At 48.4% G+C, this 13,886-nt stretch overlaps 1 protein-coding gene across 4 annotated transcripts in view; it reads left to right on the forward strand.

Annotated features, from left to right (window-relative positions):
* Positions 1–13,602, forward strand: part of HERC2 (HECT and RLD domain containing E3 ubiquitin protein ligase 2) — a 239,052-nt gene extending 225,450 nt beyond the window's left edge. For 3 of the 4 annotated variants that reach the window (XM_063091718.1, XM_063091720.1, XM_063091719.1), the window contains exons 84-93: positions 1,140–1,327; positions 1,849–2,046; positions 4,434–4,517; positions 7,893–8,034; positions 8,164–8,358; positions 9,129–9,241; positions 9,710–9,900; positions 10,868–10,973; positions 11,211–11,423; positions 12,685–13,602. In XM_063091718.1, the coding sequence (XP_062947788.1) occupies positions 1,140–1,327; positions 1,849–2,046; positions 4,434–4,517; positions 7,893–8,034; positions 8,164–8,358; positions 9,129–9,241; positions 9,710–9,900; positions 10,868–10,973; positions 11,211–11,423; positions 12,685–12,957 (1,703 nt within the window). In that variant the 3' untranslated portion in view covers positions 12,958–13,602. The remainder of the gene's footprint in view (positions 1–1,139; positions 1,328–1,848; positions 2,047–4,433; positions 4,518–7,892; positions 8,035–8,163; positions 8,359–9,128; positions 9,242–9,709; positions 9,901–10,867; positions 10,974–11,210; positions 11,424–12,684) is intronic. The other variant, XM_063091721.1, reaches the window with a different exon arrangement.
* The last annotated feature ends 284 nt before the right edge of the window (positions 13,603–13,886 follow it).

Genomic DNA, 13,886 nt, shown 5'->3' on the forward strand with positions numbered 1-13,886 from the left:
TACATTTTATGTTTATTTCTATATCTGTGCACGTATGTTGAAAACCCTGAGTCCACACCAGTACCCCAGTTCCAGTTCAGTACCAGTGGGTTCAATTCTAGTTTTCTGTCTCTTACACTTGTAACTCCTTTCTCTTTTGGTAGTAAACCTGGATCCCATTATCCCTAAGACAGCGACTCAGCTCCTCCTCCTGTGTATAACCCATGTCCCGTTGCTGCCTGTGCCCTTTCCCTACATGGACCCTCACCTCCTCTGGGCCACCCCCGAGGGGAAGCCCTCCTTGCTTTTGTGGATTCTGATTCACCCACCAGCCTGCGCCTTTGCTGCAGCATCCTCCTTGCTGTGCTTGTACTCTGATGCCCACCCACTGGCTGTAGGACTGAAGCATTGAGGGCGGGGCGAGGCAGGGTATAGTGTAGGTGCAGGGCATAGGCACTGGGTCACACAGACACCCCACTTTATGGAGTAGTGCCTACTGCCTGCATGGCACCCTGAGGAGTCTTTCTGGTTTTGTCAGGGCTAATGATGTCTCCAGAGAACATAAACATAAATTTCCTATCCCTGTCATGAAGTGACCTTCCTTTTAAGGTGGTATTTCATGGTATGGGTCCAGCATGGTATGGTGAAAAGTATATGATTCTCCTGAATGATGAATCTTATGTCTAGCATATGAATAGAAGGAACTGCATGTTCCTTTAACAACAGATTTTGTTTATCTGAAAACTCATTTTTTCTCCTCCATTTAACATGCAAAAGTGATTTGGGTTGTTAGGGATATTACCAACTGTTTTTATATTATTTGTTCTGATTGAAAACTGTTGCAACTGCATGTGTAGTCCTGTGAACTACTAACACTGTTGGATTGTTAAGGCCAGAGTCTTGTGTGCCTCTCCCTGGAAAGGGCATGTTGGCCAGCAGAGGCTATGCAGAGTCCCGGGAAGCATTCTTGCCTCCTGGAGTGTGTGAGTAGATGGTATTCACATCTAGGTCACACATGAAGTTGACATTCAGAGAGGTGACCATCAGCACCCAGTTGAATGATCATGAACGTTGACATTGTTTGTGAGGGGAAGACATTGGCAGTTGTGCATGCATTACTCCTGGTGTACAAGTTATTATTTCAAATTCACTTCATTTAGGTGAAGTTTATACATGGGGCGACAATGATGAGGGACAACTAGGAGATGGAACAACAAATGCCATCCAGAGGCCTCGGTTGGTAGCTGCTCTTCAGGGTAAGAAGGTCAACCGTGTAGCCTGTGGCTCCGCACACACCCTCGCCTGGTCGACCAGCAAGCCCGCCAGTGCCGGCAAGCTCCCTGCACAGGTCAGTGTTGGGAGGGCAGGTGGGCAAGGAGGTGAGCATGGTGTGACCAAGTCACTGCCCACATACTGAGTCATTCAGGTACAGCTACACACGCTTCATTATTTATCACCTTTTTAGAGAGGTATCTCACTGAAAGTAATTCAGGTTCATACTATTAGAAAACAGTGCTTTTTAAGAACCTTGATATTCATGCCAGCCAAAGTTCTGTATATGTCAGTTTGTCACTTTTTATTCTACACCTCATAGACCACGTAGAACTATGCCTGACGTGTTTCTTAGTAAATATGTTTCCACGGACTGATTTTTTTTAGCATTCTCCTTAACTCACATTGCTCGGAGCAAACAGTCAAACTGGCCTCAAATTTATTCTAAAAGCAACACAGTGAGGTTTTTCAAACCAAACTCGAAAATCATAGTGATTCTTTGTTTTTGAAAAAAATATTCTCAGAATTCATTTACAAACTGTTGCTTATCTATGTAGTTGATAGTGACATTGACTTAATGCAGTTTCCATGTTTCAGGTCCCCATGGAGTACAATCATCTGCAGGAAATCCCTGTGTTAGCCCTGAGGAACCGGCTGCTGCTGCTGCACCACATCTCGGAGCTCTTCTGCCCCTGCATCCCCATGTTTGACCTGGAGGGCTCTCTCGATGAAACTGGACTCGGGCCTTCTGTTGGGTTTGACACTCTACGAGGAATTCTCATATCCCAGGGAAAGGTACTCTAGTAGCAGTCTTTGTTGTAGGTGAAACTGATGTCTTCTGTAAATTTTAGCCCAGCAAACATTCCTGTGCTGGGAGTAGAGAATGAAGAATACAGCTCATTCAGGCAGTGTTCACCGGGTGCCTACCAGGTGGCTCTGTTCTGGGTACTTAGATTGTATCAATGAAATGTCTTCGGTAATAGTATGGTGCTGCATTTTTTCCCTTTTCTGCCTCCCACCTTCCCAAACGGTTGGGGCAGGGAGGGGGGTGTTGTTACAAAATCAAGCTTTTGTTTATTGCATGGTCCTTTGCTTACCTGGCCTTGAGGCATTATGGCAAATCCCCACTGCACAGAAAGGAAAAATAATTAGGTAATTGCTTCTCCCAGGGATGTCCAGCAGAGGGTGCCAAGAGTCACAGCTAGCTCAGATAAAAGTTCTGTGCCAGGATGTGTAAGGCCAAGTGATATATCAACAGGTGTGAATGCATTGTGAATGAGGACACCTGAAAGTCACCAGACAGGTTTTGACCCATCGACATTTTTAACAATTAGAGCTTCCTAGAAATGGAATGCCTGATTCAGAAATTAGGGAGTTCCCATTGCTGGAAGTTGCCAAGTTTCTGGGAAGCAGCTTGACAGGATGATCTAGAAGGAGCTCATTATTGTACGTCAGGGAGTCTTTGTATAGGGAAAAAAGTGTAGAAGTTGGATTGAGGAATCCTCTAAACCTGAAGAGTGTGTGATTCTATGACATATTTTGTTATCAAGATTATGGTCTGTTCTTAATGATATCGTAAAACTTAGAGGTTTTGGAGTCCCGTCCAAACAGGGTTTTTTTTTCAGGATGCTTTGTTTCCACTTGGCTATAACAACTTCTGCTCAGAGAGCTGAGCTCAAGCATTTTACTTTCATGTATCCCCGAGTGCACGAAGTGATAAGGATTGTGTTTAATGGTGAGGTCATCTCTCTGGTGATGGGAGCAGGGACAAGTTGTGGGCAGGTAAAATTGATATGAAACTTAATTTCAACTATTTTTCAATGTAAGAAGTACCAAACATGGTTACTTTGCCTTCTTTTTTTTAATTCTGAAAGTGGAAATGATAATAGGCAGTGGGGGTTGGAGCCTTTCCTTGATGGGAGAGAAAAAAGTGAGAGGTGGGGCACGTCCCACGTGTGAGCCAGGTGTGCATGGAGTCGGGTGCAGGGGGGATGCGACCCAGCGTGGGGGAGCCTGAGGCTGTAGGAGAGGAGGGAGCACTGCAGACAGCTGGAAGCAGCAGGGAATGTGCAGGCGCCTCTGTTCTCCTGGGTATGGGGAAGGACCAGCCTGTGCTGGAGAGGCTGGAGTGGTGTTGGGGTGACTGTGGAGAGGCAGGAGGGTTTATTACCTCTGAGTTAGAATACTGAAAGGGCACTCCAGAAGGGCTGGGTGAGCCTGCAGTTCAGAGGAAAAGTTGGGTGCTCGCATGTCTGCGGCGTGGTGGTGCGGTACCTGCTGACACCCTTTCTGGGTCTCCTCCCATCTCGGGGCTTCCTCCTTGGGCTGCTAACAGACCTCGCCTCTGCCTTCAGGGATTGGACTTCTTAGGCTCTGACCTGGGAGAGGGGCTCAGCCTCTGCCGAGGGCCCCTTGTGCCCTCATGGGACCCCCACAACTCTGGAAGAGGAAACAATCTTTCACCTGGCAAAGAGAGCTGGGAGCCCCATGGGTGGTACTTCCTTAGAGTGTCTTAAGTCCCTTCCCTCCTACCATTGGCATGGCTATGCACTGCTTCCTGCATCCCGTCCATATAGGTATGGCCAGCCTGCCCCCTCCTGGGTGATGTCAGAGTCCTCACTGTGGCACCCATGCTCAGGCTGTGCCCCTTTCTCTGTGCTAGCCTCCTCCACCCTGGGCACTCCAGGACTGTGTGCATTCATATTCCTTTTTCTGTTTTGTCTTCCCCGTCCCCATCCTAGGCCCGGCTTGTTCCACAGGGCTCCCTGACCCTGCAGCTGCTTTGTGGTCAGCGAGTAGCTTAACGTTAGGCCCTGTCACTGGACGACTTGTGCTGTGGCACAGGAACCTTGGCTTTCCAGACCTAAGGGAGAGCAGGTGCTTGCTGGCCCTGGCTTACCTGCTCTGTGCCCAGCACATGCTGGGCACCTCCAGACAGCCAGGGACCGCATCAGGCCAAGGCGCTTCCTGAGGGTGCCTTGCCCGTGCCCGGCTATCCAGCCTGTGTGCATCAGGGCCAGGCCATGCCCCTGTGGCCACTCAGCTTGAGAGAGTTGGCAGTTTCCTATTCTTAAGAAAGTCTTACTTTCAAAAGAGATTTTAAAGAAAGATATTGCATGATTTGTGTATGGGTGATGCTTTCTATGTTAGATTCTAAATTTTGTCTGTTTGGCGTGTTTTAGGAGGCAGCTTTCCGAAAAGTAGTGCAGGCAACTATGGTGCGAGATCGTCAACACGGTCCTGTTGTGGAGTTGAATCGAATCCAGGTAACACGTGGAGACTGTCCTTCAAGCCAGACAGTCTTAGAAGGAATGCCTTCCTGGGTGTGAGCCTGGGTGGGAACAGAGGGATCACAACCTGCCTCCCGTGTGCCCTGCTTTAGAGAGCACATGCACCTTCCCCTTTGGTGCTTCCTGTGTATGATGTCCTGTGATGCTGAGGTTTCCAGGTAGTAATGTAAATGCTTTTCTTTGTAACAGAAGTAAGAAAGATTTCTCTCAGGTAGCCCAAAAGCACAGATATGTACAGATAACCAAGAAAAGGAAAACAAAAATCAGCCATATTTCCCTCACACAGTGGTAACAGCTGCTGTTACATTTGGGGGGCATGTATATGTTTGTTATAACCAAAACTGGGTCACTCTCGTTTGTAACTTGCTGTTTTTCCAATTTAATGTATCATGAACACCTTTTGTGCCATGGAGTAGGGTTCTGTGGGATTGTGTATAGCAGCAGCCTGCTCTTCTCTTGGGAGGATGTATCGTAGTTTCCTCTGTTAGATTCCTCTGGTGGGGTCAGGAGGCTGTACCCACTTTTCTCTGATGCAGGCAAGGCCATCTGCAGTGTGTACTCTGTCACTCGTTCAGTTCCTGGAACAATCACAACAGCTCACTTTCACTCCCCAGTGCTGATGGTTTTCTTTGCCAATTTAATAAGCTAGAATCACTAGTACTGTCTCATGGTAGTAATCAAAGAAACAAAAAGTAGGCCGTTTTTGACTTTATACTGTTGCCAAGTGTACATAAACTTACAGTTAAAAAGTGAATCACAAAAAACAGGGCCCGGCCGCCGGTTGTGATCGCGTGCAGCACTTGACCTTCGCTGCTCAGTGAAGTTTGCCTTGCCTCTTGGAAACAGAGAGCCATGAAGAACAAATCTTTTGTTCCTGCACCTTTGCATTAACACATGATTTTACCCTGATGTCGATTACATGACTAGCAGTCTTTTTAGAGTTGTACTCGGGGGCATCTTGAATTAAGACATGAAACTCTCGTCCTTTGTTGGACAGCACATGTGACCACATTGATGGAACTGGTCTCTTCACTGACGTCAGAGTATCTAACGCTGAGCTGTAGGTCAGTCAGCCACTTCCAAAAATAAATGGTTGTTTTATTAGGTTCATAAAAAAGCTTTTATTGCCTCACCTCAGATGATCATTTTGGTTTGCTCTGCATCATTAGGTTGTGAACGCTGAAATTTATGTGTATGGGAAGAAGCGATTGAGTGCTCCTGGTCACATCTCCACCTCAGCAGGGCACCCTGGTTCTGGGCCAGGGGTTTTTGACTTGGGTGGTCACACCTGGGGGCTCCAGGTGCCAGCAAAGCCTTAGTGGTCTGGAGCCCAGGCCAGGCACACCTGCTTCTGTCTTTTTCTCATCTCAGACCTTTAAGAGGTTATCGTGTGCTACATATTTCTTTCCTATACGTCTGTAGAGCATCAGCTTGTGCTATGAAAATGGTGAATACGTATTTGAAAGAGTGAAGTGGATAGACAGCAGACAGATATACAAGACCTTCTTAAGAAGCTGTAGACAGCTCTCAGCACCATGTGCAGTGTGGAGTGATGTCTGGGGACTGCTCCATGCAGCCACGGCCTTGGGCACCGGAGCCAGGGGCCCTCCAGTTCAGGGTATCATGCCCTCCTGAAGCTAGGAATTTTTCCACAAATGAGGAAACGAGTGTTTTTCTGACTAAAAATAGAATATGGGGAGAAAACGTTTGGTGAATCCAAGGTGAGCACAGGACACCATCACTGAGCTGGCCACGGCTTCAGGGATCAGCTCAACTTCAGCCTCTGCATGGGGATGCCAGGGAGGGGCTCGCAGACCTGGCTGTAGAAAGAGTTCCAGAGGTACCAAGACTTCGGTCGCCTTCCTGGAGGGAGGGAGGGAGGGAGGGAGGGAGGGTGTGTGTGTGTGTGTGTGTGTGTGTGTGTGTGTGTTGTGAATTTGATTAGTTTCATAATAGGATCTGAAAATCATTGTACATAAAAACATTTAATTAGTTTTAGGTTTATTACAGAATTAATGCAGCCTCGTTTCTGAAAATTTAGAAAATTCAGATTAAAGACAGTAAAAGTCACCTGTGTTCCCGTTGACTGGAAGAAGCATTGTCCACACATGGGTGTGTCTCCGTGGGGTTGTTACTGCGCTCACAGGGCCATTGTTTTCTGTAGAAACCAAGGACAATCAGCATCTGGTAGCTGGCACTGTCCGTGGAGGAGAAGCAGCTCCGTAGTTTGGAGTGGGAAACGTGACGAGCATCTCCCTTCGCGTGACCGTGGTGGCACTATGGACACGGTCCTCTCCTTCTGTAGCTCAGTTTCCTCCAGGGGCAGTGGGTACCTTAAAGCATTGCTGTGAGTTTAAAGGAAATGGCATTTGTGAACATGCAGCCAAGTGTATGGCACATAGCAAAGTCCATTCTGCAGGCACCAGCTATTTTTATCATAATTCTTCTTACATTTTCAGTCTTGGTTTTGGTAATTTGTGCTCTAAGGATAATTATCTGTTTAAACTCAACCTAGAACTCACTTAAAGTGAGTTAAGGAGCATCATGAGGGTTTTGCAGGAAGAGTCAACATAAAAATATATTCTTATGACCATTTTTTCTCTAACTTCGTTTTGACATCATTTCAGACTGAGCTTCCCAGATGATTCTGAAGCACAGCCTAGAATACAAACTGGCATGAGCCGAATCCATGCTGATGTAATAGCCTTAAGGCCCTTGGTCTAATCTTGGTTCGAAAATCTTAGCTTAAGATGAGAGCTATGGGCACACAAAGTGGCTGTCCTTGTGGGGGAGACTCAGTGCCCTGGGGTTGGACATGGGATCAGTGCCATTGAATAGATGAGGAGAGGGAGGTATCTCTCTGGCCGAGGTGGTCTTCAGAGCCATTTGGTGTGAATCTTTGAGCGCTGAGAATCTGTCGTAGTCTGCTATGAGGGCTACTCTTGGAGTCCTGGTGTCTTGTCATGTGGAGCTCACAGCAGGTAGTGAAGTAGTTGGCGGCCGTTAAGGTTATGGAGTGTGAAGATAATCTACCTAAGTGCCTTGTCGCTGGGTGGGGGCCCCAGGTGTTCAGAGTGGAGCTCTGTGGTCGGCAGGGTGTGGCTGTGCTGCCTGCTCACATGTGGGGCAAGGGCCCTGGGGAATTGGCCATGGGGTCGGTCGCTTCCATAGGCCCTTTGCTGGGTTTGCTTTTTTTGCATTGCTGGGGTGTGGGCTGGCTGGGCTCAGGCTTCGGGCAGTGATCCCCTCCCACAAGCAGAATCAGGGAGTGAAGGCGCAGAGCGGGCAGGAGGTCATCCCAGCTGCGTGCTTTCCACCAGCAGTGGTCATGCGATTCTTTCTCCTCTCCAGGTCAAACGCTCGAGAAGCAAAGGTGGGTTAGCTGGCCCCGACGGCACCAAGTCTGTCTTTGGGCAGATGTGCGCCAAGATGAGCTCGTTCAGTCCTGACAGCCTCCTGCTCCCTCACCGTGTCTGGAAAGTCAAGTTTGTGGGTGAGGACTTGGTGGGCACTGGAGTGCCTGTGGCCCCAGGAGGCAAAGACTGTGAGCCTGCAGTGGGCGGGCAGAGGGCATGAGTGTTGGTGGGGTGGCCTGCGCGGGCTGATTCTCCCTTCCCTCCAGGTGAATCTGTGGATGACTGTGGGGGCGGCTACAGCGAGTCCATAGCAGAGATCTGTGAGGAGCTGCAGAATGGACTCACCCCCCTGCTGATCGTGACACCCAATGGCAGGGATGAGTCTGGGGCCAACCGAGACTGCTACCTATTCAACCCTGCTGCCAGGGCACCCGTGCACAGCAGCATGCTCCGATTCTTGGGTGGGTCTTCTCAGTTGCTTGGTTGCATTGATGCGGTTCATGCCCACTCATGAGTTACTTTAGAGTCTGCTCTCTGTTTTGGGAGTGATGGTAGATATTTTGAATATCTACTTTTAACTTTTGAGACTCTTACCAGTGAAAATAATTTCTAGCATTTATTTTATGTTTCACCAACATTATGGAAGTGGAAAGGTGCTGTGGTTGACTTCCTGTCTAGCATTGAGGGCTTGGTAGTGGTGAGCTGTTGGGAGCTGTGCAGTGTCCGATCCCGGCACAGTAGTGAGACTTACACAGCCAGGCAGTCCGAGGCTGCATGCTAGGGACTGGAACGTGTCTTTGGCAGTCAGGGGAATCTGGAGCACTGTTTCTGCATCTTAACTGTTTGTGAAACTCAGGATATGTGGGGATGGGTGCTCAGCAGTTGGCCAGTCTCTCCCTGTTTGGTTAAGGGTCAGTGCAGCACTGCCTGCACCTCCCCAGCAGAACACCCACCACTTGGGAGAAGCTCCAGCTCTTTGTTTTGCCATCAGAGGAACAAGAATTGGCCTTTGTGTGGCTTACACCTATGTGTAGAAAGAATGTAAAGAGTTAGAAACTTGTCTCATAGGAACAAAAAGAAACAAGGACTTTAGCATAGGGAACAGTTTTGAGGATGGACCCAGGTCTGTGGACTTGGTTGGTGTTGGTGTAGAAGGCACTGAGGCCTCAGCGTGAAGCTAGTGCTCCCCGTGGGGTTTCACTTGTCCCTGTCGCTTGTGCTTGGTGGTCAGGTGTGTTGTTGGGCATCGCCATCCGGACCGGGAGCCCCCTGAGCCTCAACCTCGCCGAGCCCGTCTGGAAGCAGCTGGCTGGGATGAGTCTCACCATCGCAGACCTCAGCGAGGTAACTCGCCCAGCGGTGGGGGTCCCCTGAGGTCTGGCCTGGTCCGCACTCCTGGGTGATGCTGAGTCTGCTGCCCGCCGACTACCTTTAAGTGGACGTGAGGCTGGTTCATTTCTGAAACTCGGCAGGCCATCTACTCTGTGGAGCTTTAGAGTGTACACAGCCTGGTCAGATAGGAAAGCTCACTGTCCTTCCTGGGGAGAAGCTGAGCTCTCGGCAGCCCCGGTTGCCCTGCCCTTTGGGGCACAGGGAGGGAGCTGGCACCAGCCGATTGCTGCTGCTTTCTCAGCAGTTTAGAATTCTGAATTCTCTCCTCAGCTCTTTGGTGAAGCTCTGCCTTGCTGCTGCTTTCTCTATTTCTTGATGTGTGCAGTGCACGAAGATGCAGACCGGGGCCCATGCACCTGGTGTGCCTGCCACGTGGGGACAGCCCTGACTTAACACGTGGGCTCTCTTTTTCCTTGAAAGGTCGATAAAGATTTTATTCCCGGGCTCATGTACATCCGTGACAACGAGGCCACTTCGGAGGAGTTTGAGGCCATGAGCCTGCCCTTTGCGGTGCCCAGTGCCAGCGGCCAGGACGTGCAGCTGAGCTCCAAGCACATGCACATCACCCTGGACAACCGCGCCGAGTATGTCCGACTGGCAATAAACTATAGGTTCGTGGCCATCTGTCCTCAGTTGCTTTGACTTAATAAATAACAAAAGTAGCAGAAAATGGCTGCTTGTAGATCTACTTGTTTCAGAAGTGTCATGTACAGTAAAATGCTAGTGGATTTGGCTCCAGCTATTGCTGATTGTAGTTACGAAGCTTATTTTGTGATCAGGGTCAGAGAATTTATTATTCTAGCCTGAAATTACTGGCTCAACTAGACTTCTGAGGTAAATAAAATCCACCCTTTGGGGGACTGACTATGCAAAGGCCGCAGGGCCCATTTCCACCCTCTGTGTGTTCTGTGGAGCTCTCCTGGGACAGGGCTGTGTCTGGAGTTGTCTTGGACCCTTCCTGGCTGAGTGCAAGGCACAGAACAGCCTCTGCCAGGTCTGAGTGTGCATGGCCTTCAGGCGCCCTGGGTCAGGCATGGTGTGGTTGCTGCTGCAAGGCAGGTCATGGCTTCCATTGTCCGACATCCTGTGTCCTCCAAAAGCACCTGTGAGGTGTCTAGACGAAACCCCACATGCCAGGTGGGCTTTGCTTGCTGGGCTGTGCTTGGGCTTGGTCCTGGCAGCTGTCCTGGGCTGTGCCGTGCCCGGTGTCATGTCTGCCTTGGAGCCCCAACCCTGCAGTAACACAGCGTCTGTCCTGGGATCAGCGTGGTGTCCTGGGCCTGGGGCAGAAAAATATGCTTTCTACCATCCAGATTTGGCAGCATCTGGCTCTGGTCCTTCCTGGGTGTCCAGTGGATGCTGAGAATTGTTGGTCATTAGGGTTACATTCTGTCTGCCAGGCTAGGTGAAGTCGGTATTTGGAGAAGCTCTGTCACAGCCATCTGCAGAGCACAGTGTGGCTCATCAGGAGCCACTCTTCCCTATCTTTCCAGTGGGGAGTGTGTGGCTGCAATGCTGTGTGGCGAGGCTTGGTGTGAGTACCAAAGACAGAGGAGTAAAGTGAGCTTTTTCTTTCAGACTCCATGAATTTGATGAGCAGGTGGCTGCCGTTCGGGAAGGAATGGCCCGTGTCGTGCCCGTCCCCCTCCTTTCTCTGTTCACTGGATATGAGCTGGAGACAATGGTATGTGACTCCCACATGGTGCTTCCCTGGAACCCACTGATCAGTGTCTCTAGTTAATGTCTTAGTTAAAAATTACATTTGGAAATCTAAGATATGTCCATGCGTGTGGACATACCCATCCCCACAGGAGGTTGTCCACCCGGGCACCCAGGACAGGTGAGAGAAAGAAGTGTAGATCCTTGCTGAAATGAAAGGCATTGGAAGAGTCGCCAGCCCTGATGGAGTGTCCTCCCACAGGTGTGTGGCAGCCCGGACATCCCACTGCATCTTTTGAAGTCGGTGGCAACGTATAAAGGGATTGAGCCTTCTGCACCCCTAATCCAGTGGTTCTGGGAGGTGATGGAGTCCTTCTCCAACACAGAGCGCTCCCTTTTCCTCCGCTTTGTGTGGGGCCGGACAAGGCTGCCCAGGACCATCGCTGACTTCCGGGGCAGAGACTTTGTCATCCAGGTAGGCACCTGGAGTGCTGGGCTGACACCAGCTGACAGTGACATGCTTCGGACACATGAACCTACAGCAGATTGAAAAATGAGTCTCTCATGTCTTCATGGAAACGAAAATGGAAAACACTCAAATTTTCTGATTGATGGCTTAGATTTTATGGTTATAGATCTTAGATACCACTGCCTACATTTTTTTTTTTTTTTTTCAAATAAAAGATGACCGTTAAGGGGACCTCAACCCTTGGCTTGGTGTTGTCAGCACCATGCTCGGCCAGTGAGCCAACTGGCCATCCCTATATAGGATCTGAACCCGTGGCCTTGGTGTTATCAGTACCGCACTCTCCCGAGTGAGCCGTGGGTCGGCCCAACTGCCTACTTTTTTAAAACTTACCTGACCACCACCAGAACATACTGCTATTATGTCAGCATGTTCTAGATTTTGAGCACACATGTTGAATCAGGTGTATCACCAAGTCATATGCTCCTTACTGAGAAAAATGAAACCACTCATCAAATTGAGAACAAGAGTTTTGCTTTGGGTTCTAACTTTGTGGTCAGAAATAAGCACCTGCTGGGTCACTGAGGTAAAGTGACCTAACACCCCACTCTCTTCTGGGACCCTGGTAGCAATACTTTGGGGGTGATGGGTTGGGCAGAGGGTCCACTCTCCCCACCATGCTTGGAAGAATTTGGGTAAGACTCCTTCCCAAGCACAGCCTGACCCATGTTTCTCAGCAGGGTTAGAAAAGTATCCATCTTTCAGGGAGATCTTTGAGAGCACATGTAGTTTTTCTCTCAAAGGGTAGGTAATTCCTGGTTTTTGTCCATAATTCTTGCTTCTCCCTAGTATCTTAATTTGTAGTGGCTGAAAGTGGGCCAGTGGGCTCACAGAGAACTTCCCCACGTGGGCAAGTGCTGCTGAGCTCACTGCCCACTCGCCCCAGGCCAGGCACCAGCCAGGCGGGGGTCCCAGCCATGCCAACAAGGGGGTGGAGCCATGGAGTCCTCTTCACGGGATCATGAGTAAACGGGGTCGTATTATAACACGATAACTAATTGCTAGTTTTTACTGCAAGTCCTAGGAATGAGTGCTCCTTTTTATTTCTAAAATTGGTTAGATTATATGTTTTCTGGTATTTTGTTATTCTTAGCCAAAAATATGATAATTTCTGTAAGACTTAAGAGTCTAACAAACACAATAAAATAGACTTGCAGTTTTAACTATCCTCATACCTAGTCTCTGATTATTTAATATTTTTCATAAACAGGTATTGGATAAATACAACCCTCCTGACCACTTCCTTCCTGAATCCTACACCTGTTTCTTTTTGCTGAAGTTACCCAGGTATTCCTGTAAACAGGTGCTAGAGGAGAAGCTGAAATATGCCATCCACTTTTGCAAATCCATAGACACAGATGATTACGCTCGCATAGCCCTCACAGGAGAGCCAGCTGCCGATGACAGCAGTGATGACTCGGATAATGAGGATGTGGATTCATTTGCTTCAGATTCCACACAAGATTATTTAACAGGACACTAAGATGCAGAAATGCCATCACAAAACGAGAGCCTGAGCAAGAGGGCAGAGTGCCTGCTGTGTCTGCTGAGAAATAGCAGTCCTCGAAATGTGTGGGAGGTGGGGGCAGAGAGACAGGGGCTGTGTGACCAGCCTGTGCTCGTGGAGCACTGAGTGGTCACTTGACATTTATTTTTGGGACTTAAAAGGGTCTTCTCACCCATAATGCTGCATTACATGTAGGACTCTGTGTTTACTAAAGTGTGTAAATGTTTATATAAATACTGAATTGCAGCATCCTAAAAATGAATAAAGCCTTTTTACTTGTGGGTGCAATAGATTTTTTTCTTCCTTTCAAGTGTCGTGAATAATCTTGCTTGTATATTGGAAATACTGTGCAACAATTAAATCATATTATAAATATTTCAGCTAATTTTGTTTATTAAAAGCTTTTTGAACATTAAATGATCAGTATTACTTGAATGCATCCAGAGGGTATTTAAGCCAAAACGAAAACCAAAAAGGCCATTTAGTTCTCCCTCTTCTCCCCAGGTGTGCCATTTCAGCATATGCATTATGTAATTTGAATGGAGGCCTTTCTGTGAACAGTATCATAACTTCTATCATGGAAAGTGTACTATATATGATGTTTGTGTCTACATTTTAATTCCCTGTAAATAAAACATCTGTCACAAAACTGTAAGCTGAGCTTTCTTAACCAGTTAGACTAGTACTGGTGGACATGCTACAATAAAAAATTGTCTTTGATACATCAATAGTTTATCCATTCCAGTCTAATTTAGACTTTCTTGGTTACCAAAAGCAAACTCAGGTGACAAAGGACAGATCATTAGGAGAATGGAAGGTTCCCAGGGGAACAACTGGTATCAGGGACTGTGGGGCCCAAGAGCTTCAGAGTCCCCGCCTCTGACCTCCTACCCAGCCCGTCCATT

The sequence above is a fragment of the Cynocephalus volans genome, chromosome 3 (genome assembly GCF_027409185.1).
Source record: "Cynocephalus volans isolate mCynVol1 chromosome 3, mCynVol1.pri, whole genome shotgun sequence".
Lineage (NCBI taxonomy): Eukaryota > Metazoa > Chordata > Mammalia > Dermoptera > Cynocephalidae > Cynocephalus > Cynocephalus volans.